The sequence below is a fragment of the Sesamum indicum genome, linkage group LG6 (genome assembly GCF_026168435.1).
Source record: "Sesamum indicum cultivar Baizhima isolate 11 linkage group LG6, ASM2616843v1, whole genome shotgun sequence".
Classification (NCBI taxonomy): domain Eukaryota; kingdom Viridiplantae; phylum Streptophyta; class Magnoliopsida; order Lamiales; family Pedaliaceae; genus Sesamum; species Sesamum indicum.
In genome coordinates, this window is record NC_142662.1 from 6,513,914 (window position 1) to 6,538,354 (window position 24,441).

The following is a 24,441-nucleotide window of genomic DNA, read 5'->3' on the forward strand; positions in this document are numbered from 1 at the left end:
ATTAAATGTTATTACAAGACTGAAATATTTATTTGAGTCGCAAGTACTATTCAAAATAATAAGTTCGTCGTCACAATTTTACTAAAATACAAAATGAACTAAAAAATTGCATAATGTTTATAATAATTACAAAATAACCCGTCTTTTTTTTCTTTCAATGCTTTTTTTTTTTCATACACACACAAATACTCGAATCCAAATTTTAGAATATTTCAAATTTTTTAATTTTAAATTATATTTTATTGAATATTGATGAATTATATTTTTTTCAAATGAAGTCATTTGAATTTTTTTGCTAAATCTTTTCTTATACAAAATATTCTTAAAAATTATAAATAATTTTAATTTTTTTATTGATGGGTTGGCTGTCAGTCATGGATAGTGATTTCGAAACATAAAATATGCCAATAGTTAATATCTTGTGCAGTTTTAAAGGATATTTTAATAAATTTATGAAAAATATTGAAAATTACTAAGGATTTTATTGAAGAAATGGAATGAATTAAAATTATAACAAATTTGGATATTCAGATAACAAATTTCTCTTTTATAATAGTAATAATAATACTAGTAAATATAGTTTGAAATTTGATTTATCATATTTAAGAAAAAAAGTCCAATTTTAATAGTTCAATCATAAGTAATCAATTGCAATATAATAATTTCAACATGCACCAAAGAAAAGTCATTATTTGTTTTGATAGTTAGGTGAAAGTGAGGAACTAATTTGATTTTCTTTTTAGTTACTAGCAGTCATGACATATTATTTATGTGTATATATAATAAATAAATTATATTTTAAAATATATTATAAATAAAATTAAAATACATAGATCAACAAATTATGTAATAAAAATAAAATCAATCTGAAGCTATTATTGACCCAATAAAAAAATTAGTACAGTAACGTCACTATATGTCGTTTGTTAATAAAAATATTTTTATTTTTTTTTGGGTAAATGTAACTTCCATTTATAAAACAAGATCGTACAGTACAACAGTGCTCAACTGGTGGTTTCTCCCTTGACAGGCCAAGGGAGACGCCATAAGCTATATAACGCACATGAACTAACAGAACGAGATAAATTAACACTGATAATCCTCTGTCTAATATCTTCCACAATAATAGTGGCTATGATATTCAGTGGTCGCTCTGTATGCTCAAAGTGTCTCAAATTTCGTTCCCTCCAAATGTGGTAAATGCAAACAGCTAGGAGTGCACGATAAGCCAAGTTAATGATATGTTTACCTCTCCATTTCCTTGCAGCCCATTCAATGTCCCGTGACCACTCTCTATTAGGCCATTCAATCCGAACAATCCGCCGAATCGCTGTCAGACATCTTCTGGCATAATGACGTCGAAAGAATAGATGAGTATGTGTCTCCATTGCGCCTTCATCACATAATATACAGGCGCCTAGGTACGATAACCATGGCTTATCAACTGTGGATAGTTTCCCCAAAATCGCAAGCCATAGGATGAAATTATGCCTGGGGATCTTCAGGGAACCTGAGAGTAGTGAAGACCAATCTACCTTGGGTCCCGGTGGGTCCAATAGGCTGTAAAGAGATGCAACTGTAGGTCGTCCCGTCTCAAATCGTCAAATAATGCGATTGTCTCGCCATGAATTATTGGCAATACATGCAAAATCTCCAAGCACTCAATGTCCATAATTAGAGGACAATGCCATTGCCCCTCTATAATAACACTGCTGAGCTTGTCCGCCGTCCGAAGCCCAAGCATACGTGGGCCCTGTGGGAATATCTCAATAAGGGGACCAATGTGATGCCATGGATCATGCCACAGATAAAATGAATTCCCATCACCAATCTGATAATCCACCATCGATCGAAGCAAGGGGCGTAGACGAATGAGTTTCCTCCAGCCCCACGAACCCCCAATAGTGACCGTCCATACAGATTTATCACGTAGCCACCCGTTATATAACCATTCTACCCAGATTGATGTTCTATCACATCGAATAGCATCACACAGCTTCTTGCTCATCAAAGCACGGTTTAAAGTAGCAAGTCCCATAGGCTCTGACCCCCCTCTAACGCCGGCCTACAGACATCCCTCCATGCTACTTTGGCATATCCATTGGTCCTGTGCCTTTCCACAGAAAAGCTCTCAGACGCTTCTCAATCTCCTTTATAACACTTTTAGGTAGGATGAATGCAGAAGCCCAATATATACTTAACGCCATAAGGACAAATTTAATAATCTGTACCCTCCCAACATACGATAATCTCATTCCTTCCTAACTTTTAATGCGTTGATCAATTTTTCAATAATAAAGGCTGACAGTTTATTAACGATAATCTAGAGGAAAGCAGAGGAAGTCCCAAGTACATCATCGGAAGATGCCATTCCTGGAAGCCGAGCATCTCTAACAGCTGCTCCCGTATCTCTTGTGCAGATTGAGAGATGATAAGATGGCTCTTATGCACATTAAGCCGGAGACCTGATCAGGAGGCGAATAGGTCCAACCCCTACTTAAAGACCCCTATAGAGTCCATATCAGCTTTGCAGAGCAGCAACAGATCATCTGCAAATCCAAGCTGAAATGATCGAGAAGGCTCACATTTCCAATGAAAAGAAAAACGCATGTCCTGATCAATCATCTGCAGAAGAATCAAATGTAGAACCTCCATTACAAGAACGAAAAGATATGGCGATAAAGGGTCCCCCCTGCCGTAATCCTCTTGATCCCGTAAAGAAACCATGAGGTTTCCCATTCAACCTGACAAAAAATGAGGGTGTCATGACACACTCCTCTATCCACCTAATGAACGTAGTCGGGAATCCAAACAGGTGTAACACTGCAAGTAGAAAGTCCCATTCTATCGTGTCATAAGCTTTTCGGATATCCACTTTCAGTGCACATCTAGGAGGTAGGCGCGCCTGATTGTAGCCTGTAAATGGTTCTTGTGCTAATAGTATATTATCTCCAATACTACGACCAGGAATAAAGGCAGCCTGACAAGGGCTTATCAACTTATCCAACACCCTACTCAACTTTAGCACAATAAGTTCGGCAATAATCTTATATAAAACATTATAACACGAAATAGGGCGAAAATCTATGACCATTGCAGGGGAATGTACCTTAGGGATAAGTGCCAGAAGTGTAGTGTTGATTTGCTTCAGCAGTTTTCCCGTGGTAAAGAACTCCAAGATTGCCTTCGTAACCTCTGGACCCACGATTGGTCAGGCAGCTTTATAAAAACCCGATGAGAAGCCATCCGGTCCAGGTGCTTTATCTTCAGCAATGTCAAACACTGCCTGTTTGACGTCAACTGCAGTGACGGGTGTAAGGAGTTGAAGCCCTTTCTCTTCATTGAGGACATGTCTAGCCCATGGCTTCAGATACCGGATATCTATCACCTGCCTCCGTCTTTCTCCGCCTAACAGAGCCTGATAGAAGGAAACAAACTCATGAATAACCGCTCCTGGCTATAAGTAGGTGGTCCCGTGTTCATAATTTATTTGCAAGATTCTTCGAGTGGCACGTCGCTGAGCTATCTTGCAAAAGAAGACTCGTGAGCATTGATCCCCATCCTTCATACATTGTATCTTAGCTCGCTGCTGTAACATGATTTGTTCCATTTTTGCCGCCTTGGCGTATACCAAACGACAGCAATATTCAGGAGTAGAAAGAGATCGTTCATATTTTTCTTATTTTTATTAGTACAGATGTAAAAAAGGGGGGGGGGGGAATTAATACTCACACCTATCAGCCTGTTCCACCACAGTCTCAATCCCATCACCTCAAGGATTTTTTTAAAAGAAAAGCTTTTAAAAGATTTTCCCAAAAAAAAATAAAAATTAACATTATATTACGCTTAATTATCTTACTTTTTAGTATATTAGCTATTGTAGCACGTCATTCCTACGTGCATATAATAAATAAATCTTTTACACTTTAAAATATATTGTAAGTAATTGTAAAATATATAAATTAGTAAAAAGAAACAAAGAAAGAAGTAATAATTTATCAATTAATGTAAATTTTAATAAGTTGGTTATTTTGTCATAAGGGCATTTTTGACATAACAAAAATTTGGTGCGATGGTGTCATTAATCGTCATTTGTGAGTGTGGAGGGGTTTTTCTTTTTTGGGATAATTACACTCCCTCCCTTGAGATTTGTTGTAATTGCTGCAGGCTAAATAATTTTTTTCGAACTAAACTGCCCTTATAATAGTGAAAATAGACCTCTTCAGATGCATTAACGCATGGAGACATATGATGGTAATTTGGTCGTAAAAGTATTTCGTTGACATGTTATAAATCAATAATAAGTCAATCAGACATAAATATAATTTTTTTTATTTTTATATCAATATTAGCAATTTTGGTGAGGTTTTTACTAAAGAGAGACTTATTTATCATATAAAAATAAATATTAGGAATACTAGATATAATTTTTCAAATTACATGCAATCTAAATATAATTACACCTAATTTAAAGGGAGGGAAGTGTAATTATCCCTCTTTTATATTAGTATGGATAAGTGATGTTGTTTTTTACTTTTTAGAATATAAATGTGACGTTTCTTGTAAAAAAAAAAAATAAAGCTGCCACGTAATTCATAATTCAGGGGTCAAAGTTTAATTATCCGCAGTTTTACTTTTAAATCAAAGGCCAGAACAACGCTTTAGCAAGATAGAAACACGAGTTCAATGAATAGAATATTCTCACATGAAATGCTAAGCTACAGAAGAATTAAAAACGCATTCACTCAGCTGACGTCATAATTACTCACACATAAAAACAAGAACCAAATTAGAAAAATCCGAAGAATGCGTGAATATAATAATCAGTATTTCGAACAAGTGGAAACCCAATAGCAGCAGTAACCTGAATGATTCATCAAAGAATCAAGCTTCCGTTCACCGAAAAGTTCATCTGATTCTCCCTTTCGTCGACCCCTTGCTTTGTGTTTCTTGGTCAGTAATCGTAGTTTTTGCTTTATCTGTAAGTAATCTAGTAGCTAATGTGTAGATATTTGTTTCTCGGCAGCTTAATGATGGGTAGTTAAGATTACTGAGATTCTTTTTTCTGTTTTACAATTTGTGCTACTCTGTGTTTGAATTTCAGTGTTTACTCTTTGTTTTGGATTTTCTGTTTGTAATTTTTTGTGGTGGATATGGATTGGGAAGATGGTCAACGATCTAGGAGGGCAGAGGATTGTGTTTCTGGGGTTGGGGATTAGGTGGGCTGCGGAACTTCAATTTGGTGCCTAGATTGTGAAATGCTGACAGTTGATTTAATTCTTGAAAAATGGATTTGAAATTAGTGTTTGAGTTGTGAACTTCTGTTGGTAATTGGTCCCGGAGATAAAATTGTGGAAGGGGTGTTTATGTCGGTATTTTTTTAAGGTTATGAGTTTTGTCCTGATGGGTTTGTATGTTCAGATGCATCTTTTTGCTGGTGTATTGCAGCAGCATTATAGACCATTCAGTCTACTCACTGTTTTTTGTCCCGTGCTTTTATGGGTTATGCTTGAAGAGACCTAAGCATTTATTAGTATGTAGTATGTTAGAAACTTACTATATAGTTGTTGATTGTGGTTGTATTATTTGCTAAGAAGTTCTGTAATCAAAGAAACAGTTGAGCATTTTCAACGATGAGTTCCCATCAGTAGAATTACCTAACATCGAAGAAATATTTAATAACTACTAAATTTCCTTTTGCTTTAATTTTTATGGTTGGTTTCTCTTTTGAAGCAGGGGATGGCATTATTGTCCAATGTGAAACAGAGTGAGTTAGGCTCTAACATCCTGCCTTGTGTACTTTGAACAGGACCAGTAAAAGGATATGAATCTGGTCGAAGTACTGAAAAGCTGGGCACCTTTAGATTCCGAGTGATTGTAATATATTAGCCATTTGAATTTCAGCATCCAGGGGAAAGGGCCTGAAAGTTTTCACTAGTTTACCGTCCCATGTTTTCTGCGTGTGTTGTACAGTTGGTGAACTTGGATGGCTTTTCCCATACTGGGACTTCATCGTAAAAGTCAAACAAACAAAGTCCCTTTGTTAATGGAGCGGGTTGACAATCGTAGTGATAATGAACATGTTATTGACATTACAAGTAGCAGCGATGCTTCTTCTTCTAGTTTGTCTTATGATAGACCGTCCACTGGCCTGGAGCAGCAATGGAGTGAAGATCAGCCATCTACTAGCTCAAGGGTTCCCGTTTATCAGCCTCAACTTTTTACTGCTGGTGGGTCAAACTCAAGGAATTCTTCACTAATTCGCAGAGGAAATAGTCGAGGCCGCCAAAGAAGTCCACTGAATTCTGGTTTATGGATATCTGTCGAGCTAGTTTTGACAGTTAGCCAAATCATTGCAGCTATTGTTGTCTTGTCTTTGTCGAAACACGAGAAGCCACGTGCTCCTTTGAGAGCATGGGTTGTGGGCTATGCATCTGGTTGTTTGGCAATTCTCCCCCTTCTATATTGGCGTTTTAAGCATCGAAATCAGGGTTCTGAACAGGATTCATCTCAGCACCGTCAAGATTCTTCCCCAGCCAATATTTCTGCTGTTCCTTTGACTAGGAGGGCCATGGAAGCAGAAGACCGCTGGACAACTGGTACAGCAACTAGAGGCACACAAAGCAATGGATTACCAAATCCAAGGTATTCATTATGTGTGTTCTTGTTAATCTATTTCCTTCTTTATATCTCAATTTTACTGCATTGTAGGAATGCAGATCTCTATGAGTCATGTTGACCTGAGTGCTGAAATATTCGGTTCACGTAATTTTTTGGTCTTGCTCCAGCATCGACTTCTTCAATGTGTTTAGATGGTCCTTGTCTGCCCAACCCATCCTCCCCTCCTTATAAAGGAATAATGTGGTTAACATGTTTTGGAGAAATATTTTGCACTGTGCAAGAAATGCAAGCATCCTTGTATTGTTTCCGAAGAGTGATTGATGCCGCAACATTTCTTTTAGTGGTGATGGATCATATTCGTAATATCTTGTGAAATTAAAACTTCCAAGGATTGTGATACCTTTTAACTTATGGTCTTCAGCAAATAAACATGCTACATTATTGTCAAATTTGACTTGGTTAACACTTATATAGTTTTTTGAGGGTCTAGATCCTTAACTGTGGGCTATTTCATATATATGTATGGACTTGTTCCATTCATGTGTTGATCTTGTTACTTGCTGCTGCCTAACCGGTGGTGCTTACCTTTCTATGACATAATGGTTGCAGCTACAGTTTTCTGAAGTTACTCCCTATTGCTTTACCCTATTCTTGTGAAATTCCTACAAGACGGCTTTTCTGAGTTTCTAGGCCAGGGCATTCAACTTATTCATATATATGAGAGGTTACAAGAATATTCTTTTTCAGATTTCATCTATATTGTGAAGAAGTGGAAATGTATTTCACGAGAACAATTTTCTCTTTCAGATTATTTCTGTATATGTTATGTCTGGTGGAAAAGGGAAGCAGGAATGCAATACAGAAAAAAGTTTAATGGTGTAGATTCACTGATGACTATATGTACAAGCTGCTTTAAAAATCCTTAGTGAACTGAAAAAAGTAACATTAGTAGCATGATGATTTCTGTGCTTGTGCAGACAAATTTCAATGGGATTGAATTAAAGCTGGGAGTTTCCTGTTCAAACTTATCTGGACACTTAAGTAATTTTTATCTTGTCAAATACATGTATATTAGAGTTCGATGTTATCTTGATTGTTCAAGAGGAGAAAAGTATGGAAGTTAAAGTACAGCCACACCATTGTAGGGAGTTAAACCACTCTGGCTTGCTGTTGCAGGCTAAAGGTACTTATTGAATACTTCAAGATGGCTTTGGATTGCTTCTTTGCTGTTTGGTTTGTGGTTGGTAATGTGTGGATTTTTGGAGGGCACTCGTCCTCTAATGAAGCTCCCAACTTATACAGGTAGTGTTAGCGTATACACTTAGTGCACACAGAGAGTGATTATTCTTTTTTGTGTGCTTGATTACTTTGCAATTTCTCAACTTACAGGTTGTGTATAGTATTTCTCACCTTCAGCTGTATTGGGTATGCAATGCCATTTATTCTGTGCGCGACAATCTGCTGCTGCCTCCCTTGCATAATCTCAGTCCTAGGCTTCAGAGAAGATTTGTCTCAGAATAGAGGAGCTACTCAAGACTCAATTAATTCTTTGCCAACTTATAAATTTAAAGTGAAGAAAAATAAGAGTGGTAGTGATAAGGACAATAGTTCAAGTGCAGGTGAAGGTGGTATTGTGGCAGCTGGAACAGAGAAGGAGCGTGCCATATCAGGAGAGGATGCAGTAAGCTTCACTTGGTTTTTAACTGTCAAATTGTGTTTCTGAATATTGCTTTCTGAGACTTAGTACTTAATACACTTGTTTTCTTCTTTGTTGGCCATTTGGTTATCAATGAAGTTCTGACAGTGGAAGACATGTGAGACTGCATTGAATTTCAATAAAAAATTATTTTCTTGGATTTGCAACTATCCATTCTGTAAATGTCAAAGAGAGAAATTCAGCATAAGAGTTGGACACTAGAGTAAACATTTGAAGTTGGAAAAGTTTATATTGACCTATTTAGCACTGGATTTATGAAATATTACTAGAACTGATTTCTTCCATAGTGCATTGAAGTTATGTGGTCTGTAAAGGCTCTGATGTCACCATATTGTTGACTTTGGTCTTCAACATATCTGGTCCGTTCTTTGAGGCTTGATGTTGAGGATAAATTTGTAGCATCATCTCTTGCAACACAAGTTCAATATTTTGTTGTGTAGTTTTTGGTCCTAATGAAAGTCTAAACTAGATGGTCGATTTCAAGCTTCGGAAACTTAATTTTTGATAGCTACATGGAGCATGTTTGGAAACATAAGCCTTTATACTCAATCTCTCAAAAGGCAACTCATGCTGTGGAATTCCTGTGGAAAATGAACTTGCCTGGTATCACTGATCAGCGCAATTCAGATGTTTCATATTCTTACTCGCTGGATTTCTTTAGCTGGTTTTTCTGCTGTCTATTAACTCCAATCAATTAATTAGCCCCAAGAAGTAACCTGTAATCTGCTCTACAGGTTTGCTGTATTTGCTTAGCAAAGTACGTGCACAATGATGAACTCAGGGAGATGCCTTGCTCTCATTTCTTTCACAAGGACTGTGTCGATAAATGGCTGAAGATCAACGCGACGTGTCCACTCTGTAAAGCTGAGGTTGGTGAGACAATGCTGAGTTCCCTGACTGAAGCAACTGCCAGCCTACGAAATGGCACCTTGTTATAAATTGATGAGGAAAAATCTCACTGGTGTATGCTCGAGTGTGTTCATGGCCGGAAGTCATATCACCTGATAGTTTTGGCTCGTTTGATTGGATTAATTCTCCTGTTCTCACTTGCTGTATAAAGGTTAATTACATTCCCTAATATCAAATATTGCAAATATTGTTGTGTACGAGACGTCAATTTTTAGGTCATACAAAGATGAGAAGATGGTTATGTGCTGCAATTGTAATGTGAGAGAATGATACTATCAGATTGCATAACATTATGAATCTTGTTTAGGTCAACTTTCCTAGTTGGCCTTGGCCTATTATCTCAAGTTCTTCCGGTTGCAACTTGATAATTCCAAGTTTTGGATGTGAAATTTCATTTTCATTCATTGCAAACTTGTAGTAGTTGCAGTTGCAGTTTTCTGATAAAATAAAGAAAGCTTTAATTTTATGATCAAATTATTGTCAACTGCATTTCGCATTGTGCGGTCTGAAAATAATCATATCTATGTCTCTGTTCACTTTTAAATACTTTTATGTTAAAGTAAGTGTGTTACAATACATCCATTCTACTAATATTCACATGGGGTGTGTTGTCAATAATATTCAACAAATACTCGTTTTCTTTTATAATTATTTTTTTACATGACATAAATTAATAAAGTTTATAATACAAAAAGTTTTAGAGTCTTTTAAATATATGTTTCAAGCTTCATAAACCAACATGCCTCTACCATAGCCTATACCCAAGATACCGCTCTAACAAAACAACTCATATTTTTTACTCCCCTTAAAAATAAGAGAAAATAAAGTAATAGTCTATAGTGCAAAAAATTAGAGACTTTTTTTTATAGGAAAATATTACAAAAAAGAAAAAAAAATTAGATGCCCCCAACATTGAATGTGCCCAACAAATAAATAAAATAAATTCATATTTCCAATTTTTTAGTCCTTTAAAAAAATCTATAATACAAAAAAAGAGCCTTAAAAATATATTTTTCAAACGCGGCACACCAATATGCCCTCAGCGTGAGGTGTGCAGAGGGTAAATAAACTCTTTTGTTTTAAAAAAAATTAAAAATTTCACTATTTTTCATACCTTTTAGAGAAAATAAATTATTATTAAAGTTTATAATGGAAAAATTAGAGCCAATATGAGGTGTGCCAATGGCTTGAAATTGTTAATTTTACATTTGTTGTATTAGTCCACTTTGTCTTTAAAAAATTTAAAAATCTTAAATTTGTAGTTCATAAAATATTTTAATAAATTTATCATAAAAATAATAAAAATTCATAAAAATTAATAAATTGAATTAATTGTTAAATAATAATTAAATTAAACGATATTGATAAATTTTTTAAATAATAAAAAGTAATGTAATTGTATCAATCCTCAACAAATCCGCCGGACGTGTACGAAACGCGACCGCATAGAGCAGCTGGGGGGATAACGTGTCAACTTATAAGAGCAACTTTTGAGTAGCGCTTCACCTCTCTGTTAAATTGCGAAATTGTTACACAGCGAATACACACATACTGACCTTTCTAGGGTTTTTTGGATAAGCTCTGCGCCCTCCCCCTCCCCCTCATGTATACATACAAAGCAACTACATAACTATTTTCGTTCTGCTTCTTCGTGTTCTTCCTTCCTACATCACTCTTTTCTGTTCTCTGTTAGGTAAATTCTTCCTTCTTGCATTATATGTTTTAGGAAGAATCTTTCGCTTTCTCGTATGAATTTTGATGAAATTGAATTTCTTGGGATATTTAATCATATATGTCCGATCAAACTAATTAAAGTGTTTTGAGTTGTTCCCTTTTTTTTTTTTTTTTTTGATGAAGTGCTTGAGTTGATATTTGCCAACGCGTGAATGTAAAGTTGGGTTTTGTTAAAAAAAAAAAAAAAAGGAAGAAAGAGAATGTAAAAGTAAGGATTATAGGTATTAGAAATCTTGAGTCGCAGTGGGAGTTATTTTCTATAAGAGAAATTTCTGGTTTTTTTAAATAACTTTTAAGTTAAAATCTTTTTTGCTTGTAGACGATTGACCTTGGATTTAAAATTGGATTGGAGTATTCGTAGACTTTGTTTTATATTTTCTGTGTAAATCTGGCGTTTTCACTTTTGAAATCTTGATCTCTTGTTTGCACTTTGAAATAATTTATTTTGTGTTGCTGCTCTTTCACGGAGTGATGTCTTGCTTTTTTTGTTTACGTTCATCAGTTGGTTGTTTTCTTTTCTATTTTCTTTTGCCATGTTGGTATTTTATTGCATCGTGATCTCTTTAATACCTTTGTGATATCATGAATCGTTTAACTGGACTCCATATTGTCTGTGGTGGAAAATTATGAAGCCTGGTTTTAGAGTCTTTTGGTTCGAAAAGCCAAACTTGTTAACGATTATTCTGTGCATATTCTGGAGCGTTTTTCTTAACAAAGAGACATTGCTATGTTTCGATTTGATTATGAGATTTATTATAAACCAACTTAAATTGTCATATTTCTCTTCTTATCTGCATGTGTGATGGTGTATGACCTTTCTTAGGCTAGTTTTGTTGATTAGTGTTTAAGGTTTTCCTTGGTTCATTTGGCTCCAGGGAACCATCTACCTATGATAATTGTGTTATAGTAGCATGCATTGCCAAGTCGTTTTACCATTTCCGAGAGGGATTATTCAAAGTTGGTGCATGGCATTTTTTTCTAGTTGTCTCTACATCATTTCGAGATAACAAAACTGCTTAAACTCATCGTAGTCTAAGCAGATTGTCAGAATACATCTCTGCAATTGTGTATTGTTGTGGTTGTGATTTGAGCATTTTATTGTGGGTGCAGGTCGCTTTTGGAGGACCCGCAGTTTATTATCTAAGCTGTTCTCTTTGCATGCCCTTATTGTTGGTGCATTATGTCCAACAATCTGGTTTCCCAGTACCCAATCTCAGATAGGCATGTGGTTCAGATGGAGCATCAGTCAAATTCTCTGGACTTGCCAGTATCTGAGATGCATATGAAAATGTCAAGCAACCCTGAATCACATCAATTCTATGTGTCAACAGAGGAAATGGATTTGGGAGATCCAATATCTAGTAATCCTGGGTTCAATGTGCTGTCAAGCAACAGCATGAGTCATAATGAATCTTCAGGTGGTACAATGGGCTTGAACTGGATGTCGGACCAAGTAGGTCATGAAGATTCATGTATGCTGACCACTATGGCTGGGGAAAAGTTATCATTCCCAATTAAGCGGAAGGCTGAGATGGTACCTGTGTTGAACAACTCTATTTCTCAGCAGTCACTGATGCCTAACAAGCGGCCAGCACAAATGGGAGCTGATGTTAGTACACTTGGGTTTCTTCAAACACCAGCACCTCAAAGGAAAAAAACGCCAGCACAGGACAGATTGGCTTCTCCAGGTGTGCAGGCTCAACCTTCGGTAAACAAGAAAATGGCGCGGAATGAATCCATCTCTGGTAAATCTGGCTTACAGCGGGTGCAGACCACTAAAAAACAAACTGCTCAAATTGAGTCAGCGTCCAAGGTTCGCCCTGAGTCGTCAGAAGCTGTAAGGTCCAAAATGAGGGAGTCACTAGCTGCTGCATTGGCTTTGGCATCTCAGAACCAAGACAATATTTCAAATACTGAGAAAAAGCAGAGTGATTCTGTTATCACTCATCAGACCATTGATTTGCTGGCTCCTCATTCCAATTCAACTATTGGTGTTGAAGTGCCCGCCTCTGGTCCTAAGGATCTGTCTTCTTCAAAAGAACTGACAGCACCTGGCAACACCCATGATTGTCAGGGTTTTTTTTCTTCTGAGCTATCTTCTAATGCAAGTGGTGGGAATGATGGACACGCTTTCCAGGAGTTCCAGTATAGTACTGTTTTGCCTGATGAGGATATTTCATTTGGTGATAATTTCTTTGTTAAAGATGATCTTTTGCAGGGAAATGGGCTCTCTTGGGCATTTGATTTTGATGTACAGATGAGGGAGGTGAAGGAAGTTCAACCTGGAGAAAATTCTAAGTCTGTGAAAGAGGAAAATCAGGGACATGGTGGAGAGCTTGCGATTTTGACTCCAGAGAAGTTGGCTTTCAAAATTGAAGCTGAACTTTTTAAACTATATGGTGGTGTGAACAAGAAGTACAGGGAGAAGGGTAGGTCTCTTTTGTTCAACCTTAAAGACCGTAACAATCCGGACCTGAGAGAAAGAGTCATGTCTGGTGAGATATTGCCTGAAAGGTTGTGTTCAATGTCAGCCGAAGACCTTGCTTCCAAAGAATTATCAGAATGGCGCACGGCCAAAGCAGAACAGTTAGCGCAATTGGTGGTTTTACCTGATACTGAAGTTGATATAAGGCGTTTGGTTAGGAAAACACATAAGGGTGAGTATCAAGTAGAAGTTGAGCATGATGATGGCATTGCTGCGGAGGTTTCTGGTGGGACTTCTATGTTTATACAACCTCAACGGAAGAAAGAGATTGAACCTCATTCCCCTTCTCAGGGGAGTCTTAAAGATAAGGTGAGAGTCTCGGGTCAAGATAGTCATTCCGAAGACAAGGATTTTTCTGGTAGCCTGGTTATTCCGACTGATGGGGCAGATCTGATGCAAGGAATGATGGTCGATGAATTGAAGGATGCGGAGTTTCTGCCTCCAATTGTCTCATTGGATGAATTTATGGAGTCCCTTAATTCTGAACCTCCGTTTGAGAATCTATCATCTGATGCAAAGAACCCTTTATCGCACAAAGAAAACCCAAAACCTGTTAGCAACATGGAGGCTGCTAATGGGACTTCTCATTCTCCCAAAGATGCTTCCTCCAGAAAGGCTGGTGTCGTCAAGAAACATGAAATTGATGTAAAAATTACATCATCCTGTGGGAGTCCTGTGAAACAGAAAGTTCTTCCTAGTAGTGTATCAAAGGTTGAATATATCTGGGACGGTATCCTTCAGCTGAATATATCATCCTCAGTGACTGTTGGTGGTTTGTTTCAAAGGTTTGTGAGTTTGTAGGTTTGCAATACAAGATTTAACTATTGGCTTTCTGTGTGCATTTCACACATACTACCACGAGCCGTTTATTCTTCATCATAAATGATTGAAATAACTTGGAATTATACTTTTACGTGGTTCTTTTTGCATATAACATCTCTAATACAGTTACATGGAAGTAAATCTTTGTTACTGTAATATGGAAATTACAATGTTCTCATTAAACTAAGCTAAATTGTCATGTCTAAACTCTTGCCCCTCTTTCACCTGTTCCCAGTTCTTCAGTCCTATGTTTTTCTTTTCTGTAGATTGTATCTGGTTCCGCTTAGGTTTAGCTTTTGATGGGACGTCAGATGAAGTGTGATCTGCTTCTCATGAATTTTCAGACTTGTTGCAGTGTGCAGTGTAACATTGCATGTTAATATAAACTGCTTGAATAACACTTTCTTGTTTTTATCTGTTTATTGCTCGAGGCACTCTCGTATTATGCAATCTGGATAGAAGTTCATCAACCTTCTGAGCTCCTTTGTTGATATTTCATGTTCTATACCACAGAGCTTCGCAAAAGTGTATAGTGTAGCGTAAGGAATATATCATTCCAATCGCCGTTCCCTGATCCATTTAATTTCTGTTTGACAGTGGTGAGAAGACATCAATGAAGGAGTGGCCCAGCTCTCTTGAAATCAAAGGAAGAGTTAGACTTGATGCATTTGAAAAATTTCTTCAAGACCTCCCTATGTCTCGAACTCGAGCAGTTATGGTATATCAAGGCCTTCTCCTTCTCCTTGTACCTAATTTTTTCCTTCTCTTTTATTGGCCTGTGGGCGTTTGTCTGCAAAGAAGGCAATGCGGCCTCCAATCAGCCATCATTAGTGGCATTAATTTTTGTCTACTATTAGTTTGGTTGTATTATAGCATTTCTGATAGAAAATATACGAAGGATACAAAGAGGTCAATTTTGCTAGATGAATGTTTTTGTGTGTATCCCAGATTCCTCACACATAATTATGCAATGATATCATACAAAAGGAAAGAAACAAACAAGAAGCAAAACGAATGTGCTACAAACAAATTGCAGTAATAATCACCAGTCGCATCTAATGCTGGCAGAATTTTGTTGAGATTAGGTTGTTTGTTGATCAAAAAGCAAAATGTTATCAACAGTTGGAGGCGCGTTTTTGGGTTCTGCTACTGTTGTAACTAATCCCTTTCATGGGAGGAAACTTCTCCCAGGCGAATAATAATGGCTCCGTTTGTTAAATTGATTTTGGGGCCTGTATTTATCCGCTTCCACCACACCAAAATGTACCTATTCAATCTTCTCCGGTGTATAAGTTGCTTAAAAATTGAACAGCAAAGGTAATTGATGAGACGAGTAGTAGACGTACTTGTTGCCTTGAACCAGTTGAGCTGGCAATTGAAATACGTGGAAATAATTGTCCTACATGTATGTCCTATATATATGCATATATAAATATATTACCCGAATATGGTTTGTGAATTGGATGTGTTACGTTTTGATGGTTATAAACGGCTGAAATTAGACAACAAAATGTTTTGTATTCCAATAGACAACTGTGCCCTTGCGTAAATTGTGCTAGTTAAGGTCATTAACCAAACAACGCTTTCTCTGCAGGTTCTCCACTTTGTTTTGAGGGACAAATCATCGGAGGTCGAGAGTCGTGAGCTTTCTGAGGTAACTTATATTCCCTCTTGCTCTCATATTATCTATGAAAAAATTACAAACGGAAAAAAGATTTTACAATCTTATGTATGCAGGCTATTGACTCTTACACTGCGGACGAGAGATTGGGATATGCCGAGCCAGGCCCTGGCATGGAACTCTATCTGTGCCCTCCTATCCTCAGAATCACCGATATATTAAACAAGCATGTAGCCAAGGACCATCCTGAGACCCACAACACTATCGAAAATGGACTAATTGGTGTAGTTGTATGGAGAAGAGCTCATATAAGCAACACAATATCACCTAACTCATCATCACACCACAAACACAGCTCCAAAAAGCACCCCTTTTCTGCACCTAAAAGGGCTCAACATTCATCAAATGTTAATGCTAGTACCCCAACTAGGACTACCCCTCCTGTTTCAACTAAGTCACTGCCACAAGCTGAAGAGGACGATGATATCCCACCTGGTTTTGGCCCTCTGGCTGCTGCCCGTGGAGCAAAAGACGATGATGACTTACCTGAGTTCAGTTTTTCTGGCAACATAAACCCATCTGTGCCAAGGATTTCACCACAGAACTTGCATCATGGCGCGAAATTGACTCACCGCCCAGTAGATCAAGTGAGAGAACTTATTAAAAAGTATGGGCAAAGTGGGACTAGTTCGACAAGTAGGAGTTTGGTAGATGATAGGAATCTTGGCATTGAACCTTGGAACGATGACGACGACGATGATGACATTCCAGAATGGCGGCCTCAAGCCCAACATCAACCGCAGCACCAGCCATATCAGGTGGCCCATGGCCATCGGCCACCAGTGCACTTGCCTCCTGGCGGTCACCCTATGGCTCCCGTGGCAACCCAGCAGCCACCGAGTGGGCTCGGGCAGTTGCCTCCTGGTGGTAGATGGGTGCAGCCTCCTGGTCCCCTACATGGTGCGAGGTGGAGACAGCACTAATTATGAAACAGAAAGCCCTTTTGTAAATAAGTTTTGTTTGTTCTGCCTTGACCAACCTCTGTTTGTTTAAAGTTGTAGCACTTAGTTTGTTTATTTCTGTATCTCTTTCTTCGCTGTAAGTTTTGCTATGATCAGAATAGCCATTTTAGACCTGTCTTAATTTATTTTGTTTTCACTGCTGAATTCTCCTGGGGAGGGTAAAAATCAAACAGTAGAGCAGTCATTTTAGGATAGTTTCTTGACGTTGATTTGTCATTGAAAAAAATGACAGATGAAGTAATTGCTTCTTGGAGCTGGAAAATTGCAAGAAAACATGCTAAATGTAGGCAAATCGAAACTTTTATGTACAGTGAATTACTTTAAGACATTATTACGTTCATCAGACAGCTGAAAGCCAACATCTTTCTGGTACAAAGGGTACACGATTCACAAAGCATTTAAAGCAGATTTCCTGATCAAGCCACTTGCCGGTTGGCCCGGTTTCCTTCGCAAATGATGTTTCTTAATCCTTCTTGCATCGAAACCCCTGTTCCTGTTCCTGCTTATCCAAATCCAAATCCAAATCCAACTCCAAATGGGTTACTCCCAGAAGATCAGCAAAATTATCTCTGCATTTCAAGAATTGGACCCATCTATGTGACCTTCCTCACCATAGCTTTGTCTTGTCTTAGGATTGCTCAAGACCTGAAAATGCTGGTTGATATCAGGAACAAAAGGTGGCGACAAAAGCACTTGAATAATGAGGTTGCATACTTCAGGGGACTCTGATGTTTTCTCGAATTGGCCTACGATTCCTTCTTATCGTCGGGATTCTTATCTGGATCCATTTATGGCCAATTTCGACAAGATGTCCGGGGATCATCCTCTGTTGCAGCTCTGTCCGCGTTCAACATATTGTACTCATCAACTGCTATAGTTTCTCTCCCTTTTAATTCCCAGATATGGATTCTATTCCCAGATTATTAACGCAAAAATCTCAGCAAATGCCTGTATTCTGAAATCTGAAAGGGTCTTCTCTTTTGTCCCACCTTCTACATTCATTGCATTGTTGAAAAATCAAGAAAGCCAAGGTCCACTGGAATTCTGAATCTTGCATTTTAGACGATGTTATAGAATGATGAATCCCGTTTTCTCGGGGGAATGTCTGTTGGTTATTTTATTTCAGTTACGTGTCTTGATCGCAGAATGTGATGAAAAAAGATCTTGAGATCTAAAATTATCGATAGCGGATGTAGTATGAATTTGTGTAGCCTTAATTTGAAGGAAGAATATACTTGTTTTAATTTATAAGACATTCACAAAGTTAGATTCTTTCATTATCATTTACCCTCTGAACCAGTAAATAGCTAGCAAGATCTCTAAATACTAGACTGTTCTTTAATTTTCTGAAAATGGATCCCATGTCATGGCTGACTTGAGCTGGGCAGTATATTCTGCCACCCTGTTTAGGCATACATCCAAATTCTCTGAGGCTTAGCCCTCAAATTTGAAACTCTCACTTAGATTAATTTCACATGTGAAATAGAAGATATCATGTTGTGTGCAGAATGATCTCTTTTCCTGGAGTACAAGGTGGCTGCGTTTTCTGTTAGTGCAACAACACCTAACTTCCACTGCTATATTCATTCCCCAGTTTCATTTTGTCTAGGTAAAAAGAAAGTTGTAGCATACTTTTCTTGTCCAAAAGAGGAAGTTCTTGTTAGATGCCCCACAATGAAGTAGGTGGAATGTGTATTCGTCGGTGTTTCCTCAATTCATAGTTGTCACTTGTCAAATACTTGAGATAATACTAAATAACAAGCCTTTTCCACAACGATGTTGCTGATATGACTTTACCCTCATAGTTCAGTGTGAAAATTTCAAAGTATAGATAAGAATTTTTGGGACAGAGTTAATTAGTACTAACAAAGGAGAAGACAGGTTACTATATTAAGACAATTTTTTTTCTTAATTAACTCTAACCTTGTTAAGCAATTTTCATTTTTCTTGATCTTTCCTTGCTGCATATGTTAGTATTGCTGCAAGAATTACATCCTCATATGATAGATTCAAAAAAATATCGATGTCCAATGTTTAAATCAAATTATGTTTCTCAAGGTAATGGCCTTGACGTAATTTGTAATGATTACAGCAGAATTCTTGCAACCCTAATGTTCAAACGTAGAAAGCAGTTGGAGACGGTCTAACTTGGCTATCTTAATCAGAAATATTTTTGAATTAATTCACACTGAACAATGGTCCATGGTTTTGACATTCCACAGGCAGGAGTTTGAAATATTTACTTTTGTAACAAGTCTTAAAACTTAGAGAAAGAAACTGTAGTGGGATTCTTTTCCTTCACGACGTATTTGTCAAAGTCTGAAGTCTTACCAGCCTGATAAGCTTGGTACGTAGATCTCATTCCACTATAAATACTAGAATGAATATGCAGTTCATGCACATAAACCCGTCTTCTTCCCTTTCGTCTGCTTCAATTGCTATCTTGTATGATGGCTCATCTCTGGCTTTTCTTTAATCTTTTCATAGCAACTTTTCTCAGCTTGGAAATCCTTGGAAATGCAGCCACATGCAGGGATTGTTTCATCCATTCGAGGGCTGCTCATTACCCGAATTCTGATGATAATGGAACAGAAAGTGAGATATCAGCAATATAGCTGAAAAATGGCATGCAAAGAACTTTTACTATATGCATCTTCTTCTGTCAGTAAATAGATTATCCATGTGGAATGAATATAGACAATGAAGTATATGCTATACTGAAAACCATCTAAATGCTTGTCGATGATTTGATTAACATGTTGTACTAAGTTTTGATCAAATTTAACATAAAAAAATGCAGTTGGACGCTGTGGCTATGGTACATTCGGTGCAACACTTAACGCTGGAGATGTATCTGCTGCATCAGATCTGTATCGAGATGGAGTAGGGTGTGGTGCTTGCTACCAGGTAAAACCATTTAAATGATAGTAAAGATTGCATTTGTTTATCATGTAATGCAATAGTGATGTGATCTTATTGTTTACTATTCCTTGCTCTACCAGGTCAGGTGCACCAACAGTAACTACTGTTCTGACAAAGGAGTTACTGCAGTCATAACTGACCATGGTTCCAGTGATCGCACTGACTTCATTCTGAGCAGGCGTGCTTTTGGTCGAATGGCTCAGAACCAAGATGCAGCTGCATCTCTATTAGCGCTTGGCATAGTAGATATTGAATACAGACGGTACATCCCCAAAGCTTCATGAAGTTGGATATATTTCAAACATATTACGGCTCTGTTTTAATTAAGAATTTATAAGAAATCACATCTAGTATCCAAGAAATTGTTTTTGTATGAATCATTTCTAGTGGTTTACTAAATCACATAATTCACTGGTTTCTTTAAGCATCCTATATCAACTTAAACTTCCACCTCTCGGTCTATTTTATTTGTAAATACATTCAAACTTTTGCTATCTCATCACATGCTTATGTTATAGCCCTGCATAATCCTACAAATTATCAATCACACCAACGCTTTCTGTACCTTACTCTGAATCTGCTTGATCAGAAGCTCATGTATATGTACAGGGTTCCATGCAGCTATCCAAACAAAAACATTACCATAAAGATAGATGAAAACAGCAATTACCCCCATTATCTGGCTTTCGTGATTTGGTATCAAGAAGGCAGCAAGGATATAACTGCCGTGCAACTTTGTGAGGTATCTTTCAGAATCTTTTTATTATGCATTCCACATTTCTGTGTATGTCCGATACCTGGGCTTTTTGATGAGAAAAAAGTTGCACATGTCAGAAAATTCATAGAATTCTGAATTTTCTATACGAAAACTAACTCCACATTTCAATATGCAGACAAAAAATTATATATGCAAACTACTAGATCGGAGTTATGGAGCAGTATGGACAACCACCTCACCGCCCATTGGACCTCTGTCAGTAAGAATGCTATTTAGTGATGAAAATGGAGAGGAGACTTGGGTAGTCCCAGTTAAGGACATACCTGACAACTGGAAACCTGGAGAGACATATGATTCTGGAGTACAAGTGACTGACTGATGCAAGAACTCCTCATTATCATCTCATTATTTTGTATTACTTAGCTTGTTGGTTGTATTCCTTTCCATCCTTTCAATTGGTTTATCGTTTTCAGTGGTAGGATCCAATAAATAGTCAACAAATCCAGGGGTTTAATTATTTTATAGATGAGTAATAGAAGCAAAAGGAGATGTCTTGTAAAATTATGTGAAGATGCTTAAAGGTTCTACACTAATTAAATTCATCCCTTCTCGAGATTTTTACTGCCCCATTCCTAAGTAATATTCCACAGCTTCAAGATCAATCCAGTTCTTGCAAACCACAATAGCAAAAAGAAACTAATAATATTCTCATTGATACACTAGTTTCATACAAGGGATAGCATAACTTATGTGCAAATGGGGCTTGGAACAAGCAGATCAACGTCAATCAAGACCTTTTTTCAATTACCCTCACTGAATATTATTCTGAATTAATTTATCAAAGCAGGTTAAGGGTATTACTGAGAGATGGGAAGGCCACAATGCATGACGTTTAATGTTAGCCTGCATTTATTAGCACTGGAACAGCAAACAGTATCACACCATAAAGTACCAAGTGAATTTCCTTTTCAATCTTTTCTAGTATTTTAACCTTTTAGTTTGTAGGGGTTTATCCAACGAGTCAAGTCCTCTATAATATAAGAGGTTAAACAGTTGTCTTCTTCAACCGAGAAATAATATCTATGTAATATTTTCTATATTTTTTCAATAAAATTTAGGCTTTTGTTCAACCTGTTTGTCCAAAATTCTATTAAGTCCCTATATTGGAGTCCCTTTTACACCCTAAGGTGGGAAACAAAATAGGACCATGCTGTTTTGTTACTGAAGGAGCCAAATACCTGCGAACCATCTGCTGCGGTAGTGTGGTTGGAAGAAATCCGTAAAACAGAGGACTTGAAATACCAAGAAACAGAGCGGTTAAAACAATGTATGAATTTATGGGGTCTTAATTTATTTCGGAAGCATGTTGGGCCGTCTTAAGAGCATGAAAATGGATTATTAAGCTATTTCCTTTGAAAGGGCAAAATGGTTATAAAATAGGCTGAAGGATCAAATTTACGCCAAATTAAAAGATAAAGGACTAAAACAAATATTGTCAAAGTTAGAGGACCAAAATTAATCTATGACAAAGATAGAGGACTAAAGTTTTCTTTATCCCCACTACTGCCTATTATATATTCTCTCCTTTTCTCTCACTACCTATTTAGATCATAAAGACGTCGAAAGATAATTAACGTATGAACCAATTTTTCCATATCGTCTGAACCTAATTAATTCAAGTTTAAGAGTGCATAAATGAGAAAAAAATTTAAGCTATCATTAATTTTAAATGATGTTAATCATATTCGTATACTGAGGGAGTTCAAACACAAACAACGATACCTAACCAGGTAATGCTTAAATAATAAAGTCAAGATGTAGCACCCTCTATTCGCTACATCTAATTATCACTATTTCATCCTTACTTAGTCAGAACTCATTCTATAAGTAATTCTATTTCAACCCGTAAAATAAATTCTAATTTATCAATATAATATTATATATCACAAAAGATAATATATACCACCAAAAATAATATTTACCCTCACTACATGTTCTCGTGTACATAACCTCAAGGAAAATCATACCACAACTTTAAACACAAATCCCAATAAAAGACCAGAATATTTAACAACCCAACAATAAAAAACTCTGGCTTCAGAAGTCACGGCTGACCCACCTAATAAAGACGACGGCACCGCTCAAAGTCCAATGTGGCTAATCAGTATGACCTATCTCCTGAAAAGTACGTGGCAAGGAATGAGCTGCCTACTCAATAAGTATAGCCAACTAGTCTATATATATATATACACAGACAAAGGTTCACGTACATGCAGTCACACCGACAACAGTCATTCGTCAACAGCAACATCAGATATAAGCAACAATACATACTCACAACTGTAAACCAATCCACGAAATAATATTCATTCGTTATCATTTATTAGTTAAGGGCCCCACTTACTCTAGCTGGAGTAAATCAGTCAATGATTTCGCCGGCCATCATCATATCATATACAACACAGGATACCCGTTGTGTGATATCCCCACACTCTTTTACTCCAGCTGTGTAGCAATAAAGCACAGGACATCACAACAAACATGGAACCCCCACACCACCCCAGTGTGTAGCTAACAACACAGGATATTCCCTGCTGCCCCGGAATACCCCGGTACCCTACGCGCCATGGTACCTAGCTTAAATCGTATATTTTTCATATCTCATTATCAATCACATCATCATCAATCACATTTTCATAAACCATTGACTGTGTTCCCAACTAGGTAAGCATCATCTTCTATTTCAATTCACGCTTATCATTCTTTTCTTTATAATATTTACTTCCTCAATAATTGCTCCCAATTTGATCTCATACTACAATCAATCATACGATTACGTAATCATACCACTCTCACGTCCAACTATTACAAACACATATGACACATAATAACAATTTCACCAATATTCAAATAATCCATAACTAATTATGTAAACAATCAATATACGAAAGCCACGTGTAATAATATAAAGTCAAGTCCATGATCGCATCCAAAAAATCAATATATATAATATATACAATACTACACATACAGATATATATAAATTCAATTAGTTATACTTACCTTATATCCCAAAATGCTTCTATTTTACGAGGGAATGCTCAACCCTCTACCTTGTCGTCACGTCCTATAATAAATTATAATACGTATAATCAATATATTTATAGAATATCGTAAACTCTAAATAAAATATTATATAATGTTCGTACATTTTCCACCAATCTTTTAATATTCTATTTATATTAAAGTCCAAACCCCTGTTCCACTTTCTTATAAATAACTACTATTTCTAAGCTTCTCAAATATATATTTAGTTTATCAACTAATTCATAAGAATTCATTTAATCAAACCCCATATATATTTATGACTATCATTTTTAATAACATTCATAAATGAGATTATCATTAAAACCTCATCTTTCCTTCTTAATAACATAATATTTCTAAAATATAACTTCCGAAATATTTCTATGAATTTTCTGTTAATTTATCGTTGCTATACTATTTAATTAAGCAATAATACATAGAATTACATATTTGGTTAATCATTCCATCGGAATTCTATAAATTGGCTATAATAATAATTAAATCTAACAAATTTAATATTTTATATTACCCAACTATATCATTTTTATATCAAATGTGATATTTAATTTGACACTAATTTAAATAGCCAAAATCATAAAATACTCCGATTAAATAGTTCGCCGCTCAATATAATCAACATTTAATAAACGGGCTAATTAAATAATATAATTATATAAATTAATAAAAATTAAATTACAATTTTCGTACCTCTGTTTTTCCGAAAATGTGTGTGTGCGTCTACTGTATGTAAATGTGGGTGTGTGTGTTAATATGTAATTTCTC

General features: G+C 36.6%; 3 protein-coding genes and 1 long non-coding RNA gene across 8 annotated transcripts; 3 read left to right on the forward strand and 1 right to left on the reverse strand.

Annotated features, from left to right (window-relative positions):
- Nucleotides 1-4,792: 4,792 nt before the first annotated feature.
- On the forward strand, nt 4,793-9,591 carry LOC105164804 (E3 ubiquitin-protein ligase At1g63170). 4 transcript variants are annotated; one of them, XM_011083581.3, is made up of 5 exons: nt 4,793-4,953; nt 5,810-6,645; nt 7,798-7,923; nt 8,011-8,302; nt 9,073-9,591. In XM_011083581.3, the coding sequence occupies exons 2-5, from the start codon at nt 5,987-5,989 to the stop codon at nt 9,274-9,276; spliced, it is 1,281 nt and encodes a 426-aa protein (XP_011081883.1). In that variant the 5' UTR covers nt 4,793-4,953; nt 5,810-5,986; the 3' UTR covers nt 9,277-9,591. The 4 variants fall into 4 exon arrangements, with proteins under 4 accessions (XP_011081883.1, XP_011081882.1, XP_088738226.1 ...); XM_011083580.3 differs by having other exon boundaries at nt 4,794-4,953; nt 5,737-6,645; XM_088882100.1 differs by having other exon boundaries at nt 4,798-4,981; nt 5,737-6,645.
- Nucleotides 9,592-10,757: 1,166 nt separating this feature from the next.
- On the forward strand, nt 10,758-17,052 carry LOC105164803 (uncharacterized). The gene is made up of 5 exons (XM_011083579.3): nt 10,758-10,940; nt 12,092-14,251; nt 14,886-15,006; nt 15,883-15,942; nt 16,026-17,052. The coding sequence occupies exons 2-5, from the start codon at nt 12,162-12,164 to the stop codon at nt 16,890-16,892; spliced, it is 3,138 nt and encodes a 1,045-aa protein (XP_011081881.1). The 5' UTR covers nt 10,758-10,940; nt 12,092-12,161; the 3' UTR covers nt 16,893-17,052.
- Nucleotides 17,053-19,084: 2,032 nt separating this feature from the next.
- LOC148787671 (uncharacterized) lies at nt 19,085-24,431 on the reverse strand. 2 transcript variants are annotated; one of them, XR_016065777.1, is made up of 5 exons: nt 24,367-24,431; nt 23,635-23,698; nt 22,691-22,749; nt 20,524-20,650; nt 19,085-19,505 (listed from the first exon to the last, which is right to left on the reverse strand). It is a non-coding gene; the product is annotated as an uncharacterized LOC148787671 (long non-coding RNA). The 2 variants fall into 2 exon arrangements; XR_016065778.1 differs by having other exon boundaries at nt 20,524-20,655.
- Nucleotides 19,379-21,186, forward strand: LOC105164801 (expansin-like B1). Its single transcript, XM_011083578.3, has 5 exons — nt 19,379-19,526; nt 19,732-19,838; nt 19,934-20,115; nt 20,463-20,595; nt 20,747-21,186. The coding sequence occupies exons 1-5, from the start codon at nt 19,379-19,381 to the stop codon at nt 20,948-20,950; spliced, it is 774 nt and encodes a 257-aa protein (XP_011081880.1). The 3' UTR covers nt 20,951-21,186.
- Nucleotides 24,432-24,441: the final 10 nt, after the last annotated feature.

What these genes read in the sequence shown, in the direction of transcription:
- LOC105164803 (XM_011083579.3), top strand. Translation starts at nt 12,162, where the DNA reads ATGTCCAACAATCTGGTTTCCCAGTACCCAATCTCAGATAGGCATGTG. An exon ending in GTTGGTGGTTTGTTTCAAAG is followed by an intron (nt 14,252 to 14,885) that starts GTTTGTGAGTTT and finishes TCTGTTTGACAG; the next exon opens with TGGTGAGAAGACATCAATGA. An exon ending in CTCGAACTCGAGCAGTTATG is followed by an intron (nt 15,007 to 15,882) that starts GTATATCAAGGC and finishes CTTTCTCTGCAG; the next exon opens with GTTCTCCACTTTGTTTTGAG.
- LOC105164801 (XM_011083578.3), top strand. Translation starts at nt 19,379, where the DNA reads ATGATGGCTCATCTCTGGCTTTTCTTTAATCTTTTCATAGCAACTTTT. An exon ending in GGTGTGGTGCTTGCTACCAG is followed by an intron (nt 19,839 to 19,933) that starts GTAAAACCATTT and finishes TTGCTCTACCAG; the next exon opens with GTCAGGTGCACCAACAGTAA. An exon ending in GTAGATATTGAATACAGACG is followed by an intron (nt 20,116 to 20,462) that starts GTACATCCCCAA and finishes GTATATGTACAG; the next exon opens with GGTTCCATGCAGCTATCCAA.
- LOC105164804 (XM_011083581.3), top strand. Translation starts at nt 5,987, where the DNA reads ATGGCTTTTCCCATACTGGGACTTCATCGTAAAAGTCAAACAAACAAA. An exon ending in GAAGCTCCCAACTTATACAG is followed by an intron (nt 7,924 to 8,010) that starts GTAGTGTTAGCG and finishes CTCAACTTACAG; the next exon opens with GTTGTGTATAGTATTTCTCA. An exon ending in CCATATCAGGAGAGGATGCA is followed by an intron (nt 8,303 to 9,072) that starts GTAAGCTTCACT and finishes TCTGCTCTACAG; the next exon opens with GTTTGCTGTATTTGCTTAGC.